The 15,272-nt window shown below is 38.5% G+C and overlaps 1 protein-coding gene across 1 annotated transcript in view; it reads left to right on the plus strand.

Annotated features, from left to right (window-relative positions):
• Window positions 1-15,272, plus strand: part of SPTA1 (spectrin alpha, erythrocytic 1) — a 91,763-nt gene that overhangs the window by 64,022 nt on the left and 12,469 nt on the right. Inside the window, exons 30-42 of the mRNA XM_081121688.1 lie at window positions 870-1,013; window positions 1,560-1,663; window positions 2,110-2,272; window positions 2,525-2,656; window positions 3,166-3,303; window positions 3,485-3,589; window positions 7,284-7,492; window positions 8,951-9,071; window positions 9,675-9,796; window positions 10,542-10,674; window positions 11,103-11,201; window positions 12,126-12,288; window positions 12,865-12,941. Of these exons, the coding sequence (XP_080977814.1) occupies window positions 870-1,013; window positions 1,560-1,663; window positions 2,110-2,272; window positions 2,525-2,656; window positions 3,166-3,303; window positions 3,485-3,589; window positions 7,284-7,492; window positions 8,951-9,071; window positions 9,675-9,796; window positions 10,542-10,674; window positions 11,103-11,201; window positions 12,126-12,288; window positions 12,865-12,941 (1,710 nt within the window). The remainder of the gene's footprint in view (window positions 1-869; window positions 1,014-1,559; window positions 1,664-2,109; window positions 2,273-2,524; window positions 2,657-3,165; window positions 3,304-3,484; window positions 3,590-7,283; window positions 7,493-8,950; window positions 9,072-9,674; window positions 9,797-10,541; window positions 10,675-11,102; window positions 11,202-12,125; window positions 12,289-12,864; window positions 12,942-15,272) is intronic.

Consider the following 15,272-nt stretch of genomic DNA (forward strand, 5'->3'; position numbering starts at 1 on the left):
AGCCCCGGCAACACAAAGATTAGTAAGATAGTGTCCCTTTTCTTAAGTAGTGAAATTAGACACATAGGTCACTCTAATACATTATTAATTAAACAAAATGTATGAATGTTTTGAGGCTAAAGAAGAGGGAGTGATTAACTTTTGAGGGAAAAGAGTGAGAGTGTTACAGGCGACCCTGAGGGAGAATGTTTACCCATCTTAAATAACCAGCCAGTATTCACAGGGGTACATGGGAAATGGCACTCCAAGAATGGAGAATAGCTTATATAAAACCATCGATGTGTGCAGGGAAATGTTAGAGGTCCAGTAGAGTAGTCCCCCATTTGTTTGTGGGAGATATGTTCCAAGACCCCAGTGGATACCTGAGACCACAGATAGTACTGAGCCCTGCATATACTGGTTTTTTTCCTGTACATATATACCTGTGGTAAAGTTTATAAACTAATAATTAGGCACAATAACTAATAATAAAATACAGCAATTATAACAATATACTGTAATAAAAGTCATGTGAATGGCTATGGGGTCATTATTGAGTACAATTAGGGCTACTTGAACCCAAGCACATTGATACAGCAGCAGTCAGTCTAATAACCAAGACAGCTAAGTGACTAACAGTGGGGAGTGTGTAACAGCGTGGGGACCCTGGACGCAGGGGTGCCTCCCTTCCCAGGTGTAGCAGAGCAAGATGGCCAGAGGTTTCATCACTCTACTCAGAAAGGCACGTTATTTAAAACTTATGAATCGTTTCTTTCTGGAATTTCCAAGTAATGTTATCTGAACGTGTTTGACCTTGGGGAACTGAAACTGCAGAAAGTGAAACTGGGATAAAGGAGGACTAATGTCTCATCTGACTTGATTTCCCAAAGCGGTTCCAAGGCAGCTGTGATCAGGCTGAGAGCTGGATGGTGGCACGTGAGAATTTCCTGAGGTCAGGTGACAAGGGTTCCTTGGACAGTCTGGAGGCCTTGATGAAGAGACGTGATGATTTGGACAAAGCAATCACGGCCCAGGTAATAACAGCTAATATAAGAGTTCGAAAAATAACTGCTAGTAATAAGAACAGAAATCCTACATATGTACGTGGCTTTATGATTTAAAAGTATCCCCATTTGCTTCTCACAGGAAACTCTGAGGTAGGCGGGGGAGCTCGAAACTTCGGCTTAGTCTAACTCAAGTCACATGTGGCACTGGGACTTTCTTACTTTATGCCCAACCATTAAAAACCTGAGTTCTAGAGTTGGAAGGGACTTTTTTATACTGTCTATTCCAACATCCCACTCAGTGCAGAAATTACCCTCTACAGTGGCCATGGGAAGTGAGAAAGAAAGGAATTCGGTACCACACAAGTAGCCCATCTAAGTATTATTATTAATGTTTCTCTTCTTGTTGATTTAAAACCCACCTCCCTGTAAGGTATTTACCCTTTGGTCCTGCTTTTGTTTCCCTCATGAAGTCACAAAGGATATTTCTGTTCTTTTTTAGGAGACAGTCTGGGATTGTACCAGGGCCTAATCTCCAGACACCTGCTCTCTCTCTCTCTGTCTCTCTCATAATAGGAAAACAAGATCACTGAGCTAGAACATTTTGCTGAGCGGCTCATAGCTGATGACCACTATGCCAAGGAAGAGATTGCTACTCGGCTCCAACGGGTGCTAGACAGGTCAGGCCTGAACAATTGTTTTTTGAGCTACAGGAAGATGTAGCAAAGTAACCTCTCTGCTAGCATTGAGCCTGGGGGTAAAACTGTGATTTTCTCGTTTCTGGATGCCTCAGACTATTGTGACACTTTGGGAAACTTTGTAACCTAGACTCACAGAATGAAAGACATAGAAGTTACCTTAGAAATTACTTGACTTAACCACTGTATTTTATATCTAAAAATAATGAGACAGTGTTACATATAACATATAAATATGGCATATATATAATGCTATAATATATAATAATATGATATGAACTAATTTATAACTCTGTTATACATAACTCAAAAATACATAGATAATGAGAGGGGAAAGGACAGGTTGGCAAATGGCAAGAGCCATGGATATGCCATTAGAACTTGAGGGAAGGAGAGAGGGCAGAAAGTGACCCAGCCCCCTCTTCCAGATGGAAGGCTCTCAAAGAACAGCTGATTTTCGAAAGGACAAAGCTGGGACACTATGCTGACCTAAAACAATTCTACCGCGACCTCAAGGACCTGGAAGAATGGATCAGTGAGATGTTGCCCATAGCCTGTGATGAGTCCTACAAAGACCCTACCAACATTCAGGCAAGCTCAAAATAAAACTCTTGGGGAAAATCAGCATAGGAGTATTGTTAGAGGAATGGTCATCTCCCTATACTGAACTGTTGTGATCACTGCTGCTGTCCTCTGAGACTGCTGAATCTAATGTGCAGGGGGTTCTTCAGAAGCCATCATCAGTTGGGTTATGATAGATGTATGAACTCTTCCTTTTAAACAGAGGTTACTTTTCTTGCTTCCCTAAGTGAGAAGGTAATTTAGTTTCTTCTTTTCCTTCAGAGGAAATACCTGAAGCACCAGACCTTTAAAAATGAGGTCGATGGCCGAGCTGAGCAAGTAGAAGGGGTCATCAACTTGGGGAACTCTCTGATTGAGCAGGGGGCGTGTGATGGCGATGAAGAGACCATGAAGGTAGGGGTTCTGCTCAGCATGGGTTTTGGGCTACAAAGTCACATGAAGAAATTTTTTTTACCCTGTTTCTGTTTCCATGTGTAAAGATATGGAATAGGTTCTCTGGTTAGTAGTCTTTCCTCTAATTGTTGCACGAGGAAGGAGGAAAATAGTGATGCTCAGACCTTATTGATCCTACCATACTTAGTACCCAAAGCTCCAAGAAAGCTTTAGACGTAATTCCTAGGCATCGTCATACTTGTTTTACATTTCCTGTCCCTATTGCAAGAGTCTTTGGCATTCGGGCATCAGCCCCTGTAAGCAGCCCAGCACCCTTTCTTTCTTCATACTTTCTTCTAATACATCTGTTATTTTCCCAGATTAAGCATACTGTTTAAAACATATGGTATTCAAGTACTGGAAATTTTGGGTTGGCCCCTACCTTCACATCCTTCCTATAGTGTCCTTTCAAGTTGTTACAGGACCCAGGATTTTAAGATCATAGTGACCTCTCAATCTCTTTGGGTTAGGGTCAACTGGAAGAGCTGAAGGAACACTGGGACTACCTGCTTGAGAGAACAACTGACAAAGGGCAGAAGCTCAATGAGGCTAGTCGCCAACAAAGGTTCAACACAGGCATCCGGGATTTTGAGTTCTGGCTGTCAGAGGTAATTGCACCTGGAAGGTGTGGAGGTATGGGAGCTTAGTAAATGCTTGTCAGATAACCAGATGTATGCATGAATGATCTCCTTGACTCTTTTTGGGAAAAGTTTGGGAACACAGTTGCTAATCTTGTTCTTCTTAAAGACAGTTTTAACTTGGCAGCTTTCTTGCTTATTCTGTTCCCAGGCTGAGACACTGCTGGCCATGAAAGACCAGGCCAGGGACTTGGCTTCTGCAGGAAACCTGCTCAAGAAGCATCAGCTATTGGAAACAGAGATGTTGGCCCGAAAGGTCAGTAGTGTTGGAATCCCACCCCTCTGGGATTTCCATTCCAAGAATGGAAATATTTCCTGGTTTAGGGGATCATTTAAGAATGCAGTCTTGCAAAACTGACCGTAATGTTCTCTGACAGTAGTCACTATAACCATGTCAAATCCATGGGCTGCAGGGAGGTTGCAACAGTCACTTTTTTAAAATTATCTCTTTTTTCTTTACTGTTGACACTGCTACAAATGTCCTCCATCTCCCCCTTTTTGCCCCTCCTCCACCCAAACCTTGCCCCCAACCCAGACCTTTGTCACATTATTGTCAATGTCCATGGGCTACGCCCATATGCATACATGTTCTTTGGTTAATCTCTTCCAGTCCTTGGCACCCCCCTCCCCTCTGAGATCTGCCAGTCTCTTCCATGTGTCCATGCCTCTGGTCCTATTTTGTTTGTTAGTTTATTTTGCTCATTAGATTCCACATATCAGTGAGATCATATGATATTTGCCTTTCTCCAACTGGTTTGTTTTGCTTAGCATCATACTCTCCAGGTCCATCCACACCGTCCCAAAGGATAAGAGTTCGTTGTTTTTAACAGCCATGTAGTATTCCATGGTGGAAATGTCCCACAGCTATTTTATCCACCCATCTACTGATGGGCACTTGGGCTGTTTCCAGATCTTAGCTATTGTAAATTGTGCTGCTACGGACATAGGGGAGCATATATTCTTTCCGATTGGTGTTTCAGGACTCTTAGGATATATTCCTAGAAGTGGGATCGATGAGTCAAACAACAGTTCTATTTTTAATTTTTTGAGGAAACTTCAGGTTTCCCTTATCCACATTCTTGCCAGCACTTGTTTGCTGATTTGTCGATGGTAGCCGTTCTGGAAGGTGTGAGCCATACTTGACTCATTGTACTTTTAATCTGCGTCTCTCTGACCATAGTGATGTTGCACATTTTTTCATATGTCTATTGACCAGTGGTACATCGTCTTTGGAGAAGTGTCTGTTCAGGTCTTTTGCCCATTTTTTTACTTGGATTGTTGATTCTAGACCACCAACTTACACATACACAAGAATAAACTCAAAATGAATAAAAGACTTAAATGTAAGTCACAAAACCATAAAAATCCTAGAAGAAAACATAGGAAGTAAAATTTCAGACGTGTCTCAAAGCAGTATTTTTGCAGATACATATCCTAGCGCAAGGGAAACAAAAAAATTGAATAAACAAATGGGACTACATCAAAATAAAAAGCTTCTGCACAGCAAAAGTAACTATCAACAAAATGAAAAGGGAACCCACTGTATGGGAGAATATATTTGCCAATGACACATCTGATAAGGGGTTAATATCCAAAATGTATAAAGGACTTAAGCAACAGTAACTCTTAATCAATGACTATTAAACAATAGATTGTAAGACTCCAGGAAGTGGATCCTAAAATCTATCTTGTTTATTTTTTTAACTGATGCACTCATATAAACTATCATTCCAAGCTGCATGTTTGATCTGGTCTTTGAGAGAAAATTGAAGCTTATTTTATAGAATTAGAGAGAAAACAATAAAATGAGATGGGAGCATATGCAGTGAAGTTAAACTATACACTGGAACTTCAATGGAGAATTCCAGTGGCAGAGGTTTGTCCTAATAGCAGTAATAAACATGCAGGCAGGTATTCATTTCATACAAGAGAATTTTATATTATGAGTTTTATTTAGTAATATAAATACCTACAGAAAAGGCAAGAAGCCAAAAGCTTTATTTTTAATTGAATTTATTGGAGTGACATTGGTTAATAAAATTATGTAGGTTTCAGATATCCATTTCTATATTACATCATCTGTATATTGTATTGTGCCTTCATCACCCCAAATGAAGTCCCCTTCCATCACCATTTATCCCCCTTTACCTTCTTCTACCTCCCCCCCCCACCCCCTTTCGCTTTGGTAATCAGTATAACGTTGCCTGTGTCTATGAGGGTTTTTGTTGTTTTTTTCTTACTTAATCCCTTTACCTTTTTTACCTAGCCCCCCAACCCCTCTCTCTTCTGACAACTGTCAGTCTATTCTCTGTATCTGTGCATCTGTTTCTTTTTTTGTTTGTTTTTGTTAGTATATGTTGTTCATTAGATTCCACATATATGTGAAATCATACAGTACTTGTCTTTCTCTGACTGTCTTATTTTACTTAGTGTGATATTCTCCAGGTCTATCCATGCTGTTGCAAAAGGTGAGATTTCCTTGTTTTTTATGGCTGAGTGTAAATGTACCATAGGTTTTTTCTACTCTTCTCCTGATGAGCATGTGGCTGCTTACAAACGTTGGCTATTGTAAATAACGCTGCAATGAGCATAGCAGAGTACATGTAAACTTTCAAATTGGTGTTTCGAGTTTCTTCGGATATATCCCCAGAAGTGGAATCACTGGGTCATAAGGCAGTTACATTTTTAACATATTTTGAAGTAACTTCATACTGCTTTCCATAATGGTTGTACCATCTGTGTTCCCACCAGCAGTATACTAGGGTTCCCTTTTATCCACACCATTGCCAGCACTTGTTGTTTGTAGATTTATTGGTGAAAACCTTTTTGACAGGTGTGAGGTGATGATATCTCACTGTGGTTTTAATTTGCATTTCTCTGATGATTTGTGACATTGAGCACCTTTTCATATGTCTGTTCGTTTTTTATATCCCCTTTGGAGAAATGTCTATTCAGGCCCTTTGCCCAATTTTAAGTTGGAATGTTTGTAATGTTTGAGTTGTATAAGTTCTTTCTAAATTCGAGATATTAATCCCTTATCAGATATATGACAAACCCACAGCCAACATTATACTCAATGAGCAAAAATTAAAAGTGTTTCTCTTAAGATCGGGAAGAAGTCAGAGATGTCCACTTTCACCACTCTTATTCAACATAATACTGGAAGTCCAAGCCACAGCAATAAGACATGAAAAGCAAAAGGCATCCAAATTGGAAAGGAGGAAGTAAAACAGTCATTATTTGGAGATGACATAATACTGTATATAGAGAACCCTAAAGATTCCACCAAAAAACTACTAGAAATGATGAATGAATTCAGTAAAGTAGCAGGATACAAACTAAATATGCAGAAATCAGTTGCATTTTTATACACCACTGATGAACTATCAGAAAGGGAAACTAAAGAAACAATCCCTTTAGCAATTGCATTTAAAAAAAAAAGAGAAAGTCAAAAGCTTTCTAAGTACAGTATTTCAGGACTTGATAATATTCCCTGTAGCATCACAAGTGGTCAGAGTTTGACTGAAAATAGACACAGAAGAGGCTGGATGTGTTCTGTGGCCAACCTAAGAGTAGTTTTTGTTGAATATTTCAATAAATCAATCTGCGTCAAATTCAGTACAGTATAGAGGACAGTTCTGTTTGGGGACATAGTGCTTACTTACCAAGGTCTTGTTGGAAAAAAGAAGCAAATAAAGGGAAAAATGCCAGAAGGAAGAACAGGACACATAAGGCCAAATGTGCAGTTTGAGTAATGTGGTCATGCTATCCACATTTCCTGTGATCTTGCCCTTATCCAACCTGGGTTAAAAGAACATAATATCAAATTTCCTATTTTCAAAAGCAATCTCTTCAACCCAGTTTTTGAACCTAAAGCGGCAGTGGTTAAAGTTGGGAGTCTCCTTACTGCCTGTGCTGTACTGTTCACTGAACACACTTGGGTTTTCCAGGATGCACTCGGGGACCTGAATGAATTGGCTAATGATCTGCTCTCCAGCGGGACTTTCAACACTGAGCAGATTGTGGAGAAAATAGATAATGTCAACAAGCGCTTCCAGGATGTCCAGAATTTAGCAGCTGCACACCATGAGAAACTGAAAGAGACCTATGCCTTGTTCCAATTCTTCCAAGACCTAGATGATGAGGAATCCTGGATAGAGTATGTATTGCCAACTTGCAAAAACATGTTTCTATTTGATGCTGAAGTGAAATATGGGATGTTTCTTGCAGTTGGTATTACTTCTTAATCATGTTTGCCTTAGCCTAAAGTTAACATTAATTTTATTTTTCCAAATTTCCTCATTGTATACAGGCAGAGGGAGATAAGAACAGAGGGAGTGGGGAGCAGTTCACATATAGTCTGGGAACAAAGTTAAGAAACCATAGCTCTAGACAGTTCATAGAATGTGTAATGTTCATTCAGAATGAGACAGCTGGACATTTACAACTTACCCAACTGATGAGATCATTGTCATTATTTTTTCTGTATCCTGTGTATCTAATATGATACTGATCTGGACACTGGACAGGGAATGTTACACATTACCTACCATGGTTTTATTACTAATTAATTCTAGCTTTGTTGTAAAAAATACAATTGGCAAAAACCATATGATTTCACTCATATATGAGATATAAAACTGAAAGCAGCAAATAAACAAATAAGAGTAACAAACAAAACTCATAGATAAATACAACAGTATGGTGGCTACCAGAGGGAAGTAGGGGGTGGGGAATAGAAAGGTAAAGGGAGTCAAATATATGTTGAGGGAACAAGGTTGACTTTGGGTGGTGAACACACAATGCAACATACAGATGACATATCATAGAATTGTACACTTGAAACATATAATTTTATTAACCAATGTCACCCCAATACATTTAATTAGATTTTAAAATAAAATAGAATGTTTATATTTATTTGGAAAAATATGACTAGGAATATATTAGCAAATCAGATTATTTGCTTTATTTTCTATTTAACCTGCACCATCACGTTTCCCTTCAATAAGTCTGCTGATTCTTAATAGTAATCAATGAATTAGAAAAAAGCATTGTACACAGGGCAACAAGCAGGACATTTTAGAAACCTTTTTAGAAGCAGTAAGATAATATAATCTTGTCTATGTGGTCTTTTACTGTGCTTCACAGTTATATGCAAACATCTTACACTTAGAACCAATCCAATTGCCATTACTTCTGTAATATCAGTTCTTTATAACTCATTCTAACTAAATTTATTGATAGACAAAAATGTTAAATGCCATGAAAGTCATATATGTATATATGTTTGTGAGTATGCATATACCTATAATTTTTACTTTTATTGAAAGAGAAATGCTAGTCTACATTCTTAAGCAAAGAAGAGAAGATACATAATTACACAGGCAAAGGAACTAAAGAGAAGGCTGTTACTGCTGTGCATATGGTGGAGGTCAGTTGTTATTTTAACTGTATTGGCATGTCAGAAATTTTGCTGAAAGCCTTTGGTACTAATTATCTTTGTGATTACAGACACCAGAGTGTTACCAGCACCTCACCACATGCACACTCTTAGAAAACTGTTATTTGGGGATGACCTCAGATGTCTAAATTCTGCTTTCCTCGTTGTTTGCAGAGAGAAGTTGCTACGAGTGAGCTCGAAGGACTATGGAAGGGATCTACAGGGTGTTCAGAACTTACTGAAGAAGCACAAACGCCTAGAGGGGGAGCTGGTGGCACATGAGCCTGCCATCCAGGTAGGAATAGTAGAATGTGAGGCCTGGAAAGGCACTATAATGTAATAGTAGGCCTTCCCATGCTGGATAAATTGGATGAGTCTGTGAAAGGTGAAGGCGGCATGTCAAGACCACACAGAGTAGGTCACAAGGTTGAAAAGTGCTCTTTTGCCCTCCACGTTCTGTCCTGTGAAGAGAGGAATTCTGCAAAGGAGCCCATGCGCTTCCTTGGAAAGAGCACTTTTAACGCACCAGGGCACTGTTGCTGATGATTAGGAGGCAGGTTGGGACACTTGGAAAAGCTGTCTGTGAGCCAAGCTGTATGGAGGAAAGGAAACTGTGGTTCTGGCTTGGCACCAGGGTCACCCTATGAATATGACTAATCCATAAATCAGATCCTGGATTACATGGCCTGGAACAGATGTCAATGTGTTTGTTCAAATACTTGGGCAAATTTAACACAGTAGATCTTTCTACAGCTTTCTTCATTCTCCCAGGGGTTTAAAGATCACCCCAAGTCCCGTGGAGTTAATAAATACTAAGGCTAGACACTTTTCCAGGGAACGATGTCTGAATTGGGAGAGGTTGTGAGGTAATGAAACATGGAGGGGGTGTGTTCTGCAGAATGTGCTGGATATGGCGGAGGAGCTGGGAGCCAAGGCTGCTGTGAGGCAAGAGGAGATCCAGGAGCGGCTGGCTCAGTTTGTTCAACACTGGGAGAAGCTCAAAGAGTTGACCAAGGCTCGGTGAGTTGGGGATTGGATGCCCAGTTCTCTTCCTGTGTTGCAGGTGTTGAACTGGTGCTGGGAAGGATACTTAAGTGCTTGCTCAGCATTTCTTCCCAGCCACCCATCTCTACCTGTCATCTAAGTCCCTCCTCAAATGCAGTCTTCCATGGAACTTTCTCCCAGGCAGAAGTGACTGCTGCCTCTGTGGTCTAAATATACCTCTGCTCCTGTACTTACTTGCAACTGTCTTTTATTGGTGTTGCCCTGCATCCCATTATTTGCCACACGTCTGTTTGTATACTGCCCCAGTTTTAGCACTGTATGAACAGTTAATAGTAAAAGAAATGTTTTTTTCTCCCTTATAGTCATATAGCCATTTAGAATCATAGTCATATGGCCAAATAAAATAATTTCTGCCTATGATTTCATATGTGTTGGCAACAGGAAGACATTTCTCCCTGGGAAATAAAGCACTTTTTAGCACTTATGTCGTATAAGATGAGTGGCAGTGTCCAAAGTAGAAAGAGACTCTGATTCATTGCTATGATTCTTCAACTCCAAAGTCTTGGCACTTTCGCTTGGACAAGATTTCCTCTCCCCAGCACATGTTCCTATAGAGAGTAGATGCTGCTGCAAGGGCCTCCCCCTTTCCAGAGGAGATCCCCACAGCTGACTAGTAGACACACACTCAGTTCTTTTGTGGTCCAGTTCAACTGTGCCCTTTGGCCCCACCCCCACTGCTTGCTTGTTTGGCCTGTGACAGGGGGCTTCGCTTGGAAGAGTCCCTAGACTACTTGCAGTTTATGGAGAATGCTGAGGAAGAAGTAGCTTGGATCAGTGAAAAGGAGGCAATGGTTTCGCGAGGGGATTCTGGAGACACGTTGGCTGCTACTCAGGTGAGCAATAGGCTGAATGAATCCATTTTCTTCTCTTTAATATGAATCTGTTCTTAGATACTCAATGCTCTCATCTTAAAATTAGAATCTTTCTCCTGGTGGGGATAAAAAAAGACTTTAAGGTCAGCTCTTAATATAGGATGTTCTTGATACTTGATATTTTTCTGGTAAATGCAGTGTTTCGTAGATTTGTATAAATTTCGATATGGAGAAATCCTTACGTATTACCTTGATCAACACTCTTACTCCAAAATCCGGAAAACTGTAAGGTCACATGCTAAAACACAAACACTGTCCCTTACATTCCTTTGACTCTTTTTCTCATAAGTTTGCCCCTTTTGGCAAGTGTTGAATTCTGGGAGCAGAATGTGGGTGGGATGGACTGCCCAGATGTTGTGATTGTGATTCTCCCTGATTCATTTATGCAGAGTTTGCTAAAGAAGCACGAAGCTTTGGATAATGACTTTGCTGTCCATGAGGCCCGAGTGCAAGATGTGTGCGCTCAGGGAGAGGACATCCTGAGTAAGGTGAGAGACTCCAGGAAGTCCAGGGCAAACTCATTTTCAAAAGGGATTCACCCAAATATAGACTCCCGAGCAGTGCTAAAATCATACATAGAATTTTAATACTCTATTTTTCTTAACATCTAATAAGTATATATCTATTTTTATTATCTAGGGATGCAATGTCCAATATGGCAGCTACTAGCCACAGTGGCTATTTAGAGGTGATATGCTGATAAATATTTAACAATCAGCTACTGCTCTAAAAACAAATTGCCACAATTGATGATTTCTGTGAAATAAATTTTCCCACAGTGGCCCAATTGAATCTATCTCTTTAAGCTGCTTTTTTCTCCTTATTGTTGTTCTTAGCAAATAGTTATCTATTTAATTTCTGTTTTCTGGACTTTTTTTTTTTTCAAGTTCTTATAAATACACCTTTCAGATTTCTTTAAATTAGTTGTTGATACACTTACTCATCCTATGCACAATATGGCATTTATGAAGATTTTATAAATGACTTGTTTTGATCATAGAATATTTATAAAATGTGAAAAAATTTCTTGTAAGCCTTTAGAGAGAAGGACCAGTTGGAAACCTATTTGTAATTTGAGTATCATTCTTTTGTTTAAATGCTTGTTTTTACAAAGCCTCACTGATCTAAGTTCTACATGAAGAACCCCAAGCAGAGAAGACTTCATACTTTCTAGACATCTAAACCCACTAAGAAGATCACAGTTATGAGAGCAAGCATGAGAAGATCACCCAAATGCTGGGGTGGAAATAGCCACCTGGGACATAAAAAAAATAATGGAATAAATGCACTAGACTTAGAAAAGAGTAGCTAAATTTTTTGAAAGAAAGCAATGAGAGATATTTAACAGTACCAAAGAATTCACATATTTGGCCTTGGTTTCTCTCTTTCTCCTTTCAACCTTGGTGTTGCAGGAGGAAAGTCAGCACAAGGAGAAGATTTCTGCCAAGATAAAGGCTTTGAATGAAAAGACACCTTCTCTGGCCCAGGCAATAGCTTCTTGGAAGTTGCAGTTGGAAGATGACCATGCCTTTCAGCAGTTCAACTGGAAGGCTGATGTGGTAGAGGCCTGGATAGGTATGATATGTGAAGGCCAGGGTTATTGGGTTTGAGGAATGCTGATAACTTTTTTTAATAGAATGGTTCCTGGGGCTTTCTCACTTACCATGTAAAGAGAGGAGTCCCACCCTCTCCTGTGTTTTTGGGACACAATTACAATGACACGTGTTCAAACACACACACACACACACACACACACAGAAACGTGCTGGAGGGATGACTAAGTATCAGAGGACATCTTTTTGAGAATTGGCAATTTCACATGTGATATTCAGAAAGATAAGGCCATGGCAAAACTTTGAGGAAATAAATGTGTGTTTGATTTAATTATAATGTATGTCTAATATGAAATTATTTTTGTTCTATGAAACACTCTGACGTTCTCTGGGTCCGACCTTTGTGTCAGTCAGTTTATCCTGAATAAGTCTATAGAAACAGTCCATTTGTCCCCACTGCTCTCATAGCCCAGGGAATCACTGGCTTTGAGAGTTAGGAGGCTCTCTTGTGGACTACAGGACGTATTCCTTTCTTCTTGCCAAGTCTGATTCAAGATCAACTATCTTTCTCAACTTATTAATTATCTTTGCTCTTCAGCTGAGAAGGAAGCAAGCCTGAAGACCAATGGCAATGGCGCAGACCTCACTGCCTTCCTCACTCTCCTGGCAAAGCAGGTGAGAGCAGGGTTGTCTTTAATAGATGCCAGTGAGGGCCAAGGCCCATACCACCCAGAAGCTGAACACAGGATTATTTCATTCCTAAATTTTGTGGTTTTATTGTCTGTAGGACCTGTAATATTGTTCCTTTTATTGAATATCCTTCCTGATATTGAAAATTTGCTAGTTTCTTCCCCCTCCCTGCCTTTCCCTGCAGCTCTCTCTAATTAATTTAGCAAAAGGTGTTTATCATTTTTATTAGAATATCAACTTTCGGCTTTTAAATTTTTTCTGTTCTATCTTTATATTATATTCCATTGATAACTTTTTATATCTTTATCATTTTCTTTAACTTTCTTTGCAATTACTTGATTTAAAAAAAATTTTAAGATGGATATTGAGATTTCAAATATTTAGTCATTCTTTTCTAATATATTGATTTCAGGATATAAATTTCTAAGTAAAGCTTAGCTGTGTCTCACAAATTTTGTTATTTTTGTTATTCAGTTAAATGTGTTCTGTCTAACTTAATTTCTTATTTGACCCACTAATTATTCTGTAGTGTATTATTTAATTTTCAAACATTTGGGAAGTTTCTAATCATCTCGTTTTATATTTATATTTAATTCATTTCACTTTTTTAAAAGAACATACTCTATATTATTTTAGGAGCTTGATTTATATCCAGAAAATTATCTGTTTTGTAAATAGTTTTTGTACAGTTGAGAGAATGTGTATTTTTTCAGTGGTTTATATTGCCTATTAGATTTTGTTAATCATGTTGTTTAAATACTTATAACTTTTATGTTTTTTGAGGCTAAGTTAAAAGTTGTGTTGTTGACATTTAGAATTATGCAATCATCTTGATGAATTAATACTTTTAATTATGAAATGTCCATCTTTCTGATAACATTTCTTTTTTTAATATTTTATTGATTTCAGAGAGAGGAAGGGAGAGAGAGAGAGAGATAGAAACGTCAGTGATGAGAGAGTCATTGATCGGCTGCCTCCTGCACGCCCCCTACTGGGGATCCAGCCCACAACCCCGGGCATGTGCCCTGACCAGGGATCGAACCGAGATCTCCTGGATCCTAGGTCAATGCTCAACCGCTAAGTCACGCTGGCCGGGCCTGATAACATTTCTTAATTTAAAGTCTTTTTCACATACTAGAATACTACACCAATTTTCTTTTCTTTTGTTTGTGTATATATCTGTTTTTACTTTCTATTGTTTTTTTATATTTCTGTATCTTTATATTTTATTTTACTTTTCCTGTTGATTTTATACATTTATAATCTGCAAAATGATTACTGCAATAGAATTACATAATACTTTCCATTCTGTCACATGATTACCATTTGTTTTTAATAAGAACATTCAAGATTTTACTCTTAACAACTTTCAAGTATATAATAATACAGTATTATTAGCTATAATAACCATACTATATATTAGATTCCAGAACTTGTTAAAAGGAAGCTTATAGCATTTGTACCCCTCTCTGACCCCCAGTTCTTGGTAACCACTATTTTAGATTCCACATATAAGTGATATCATATAGTGTTTTCTTTCTCTGATTTATTTCACTTAGCACAATGCCCTCAAATTTCATCCATGTTGTTGCAAACGGCAGGGTATCCTTCTTTCTCATGACTGAATAATATGTCATTGTATGTATGTATATATCTACCTCTCTATATCTCTACATAGCATCTTCTTTTTATTTTATTTTTTTTAATCCTCACCTGAGGATATATTTTACTGATTTTTAGAGAGAAGAAGGGGGAGAGAGAGAGAAAGAGAGAGAAACATTGATGTGAGAGAAACATCAATTGGTTGACTACCTTATGTGCCCTGAATGGGGTCGAACCACAACCTCAGTATGTGCCCGGACCAAGAATTGAACCCAAAACCTTACTGGTGTACAGGATGATGCTCCAACCACCTGAGCCACCTAGCCAGGGCTATACTGCATCTTCTTTATCTGTTCATCTGTTGATGAACACCTAGGTTGCTTCTGTATCTTAGCTATTGTGAATAACACTGCAATGAACATAGAAATACAGTGTCATTATATTTTAGATGTGTTTTTTATAAATATTATATAGTGAGTATGGCTTTGTCTATCTAATTTGATCATTTTATTGGAACAGTGAGTTCACGTACATTTAAAGTAATTCATTGATAAGTTTTTACTTAAAACTATAATCTAACACCTCCCATCCCCCATCCAACCCTTGCTTTTTAGCTAGAGATTGAATTACTTCAAAGCATATTTTTAGTTTTTTTAATTAATTAATTAATTAATTTGTTTATTTAAGGACTAGTCTTTTTTCAGTTTGCTTTTA

Source organism: Miniopterus schreibersii, assembly GCF_964146895.1.
Source record: "Miniopterus schreibersii genome assembly, chromosome: 19".
Taxonomy (NCBI): Eukaryota; Metazoa; Chordata; class Mammalia; order Chiroptera; family Miniopteridae; genus Miniopterus; species Miniopterus schreibersii.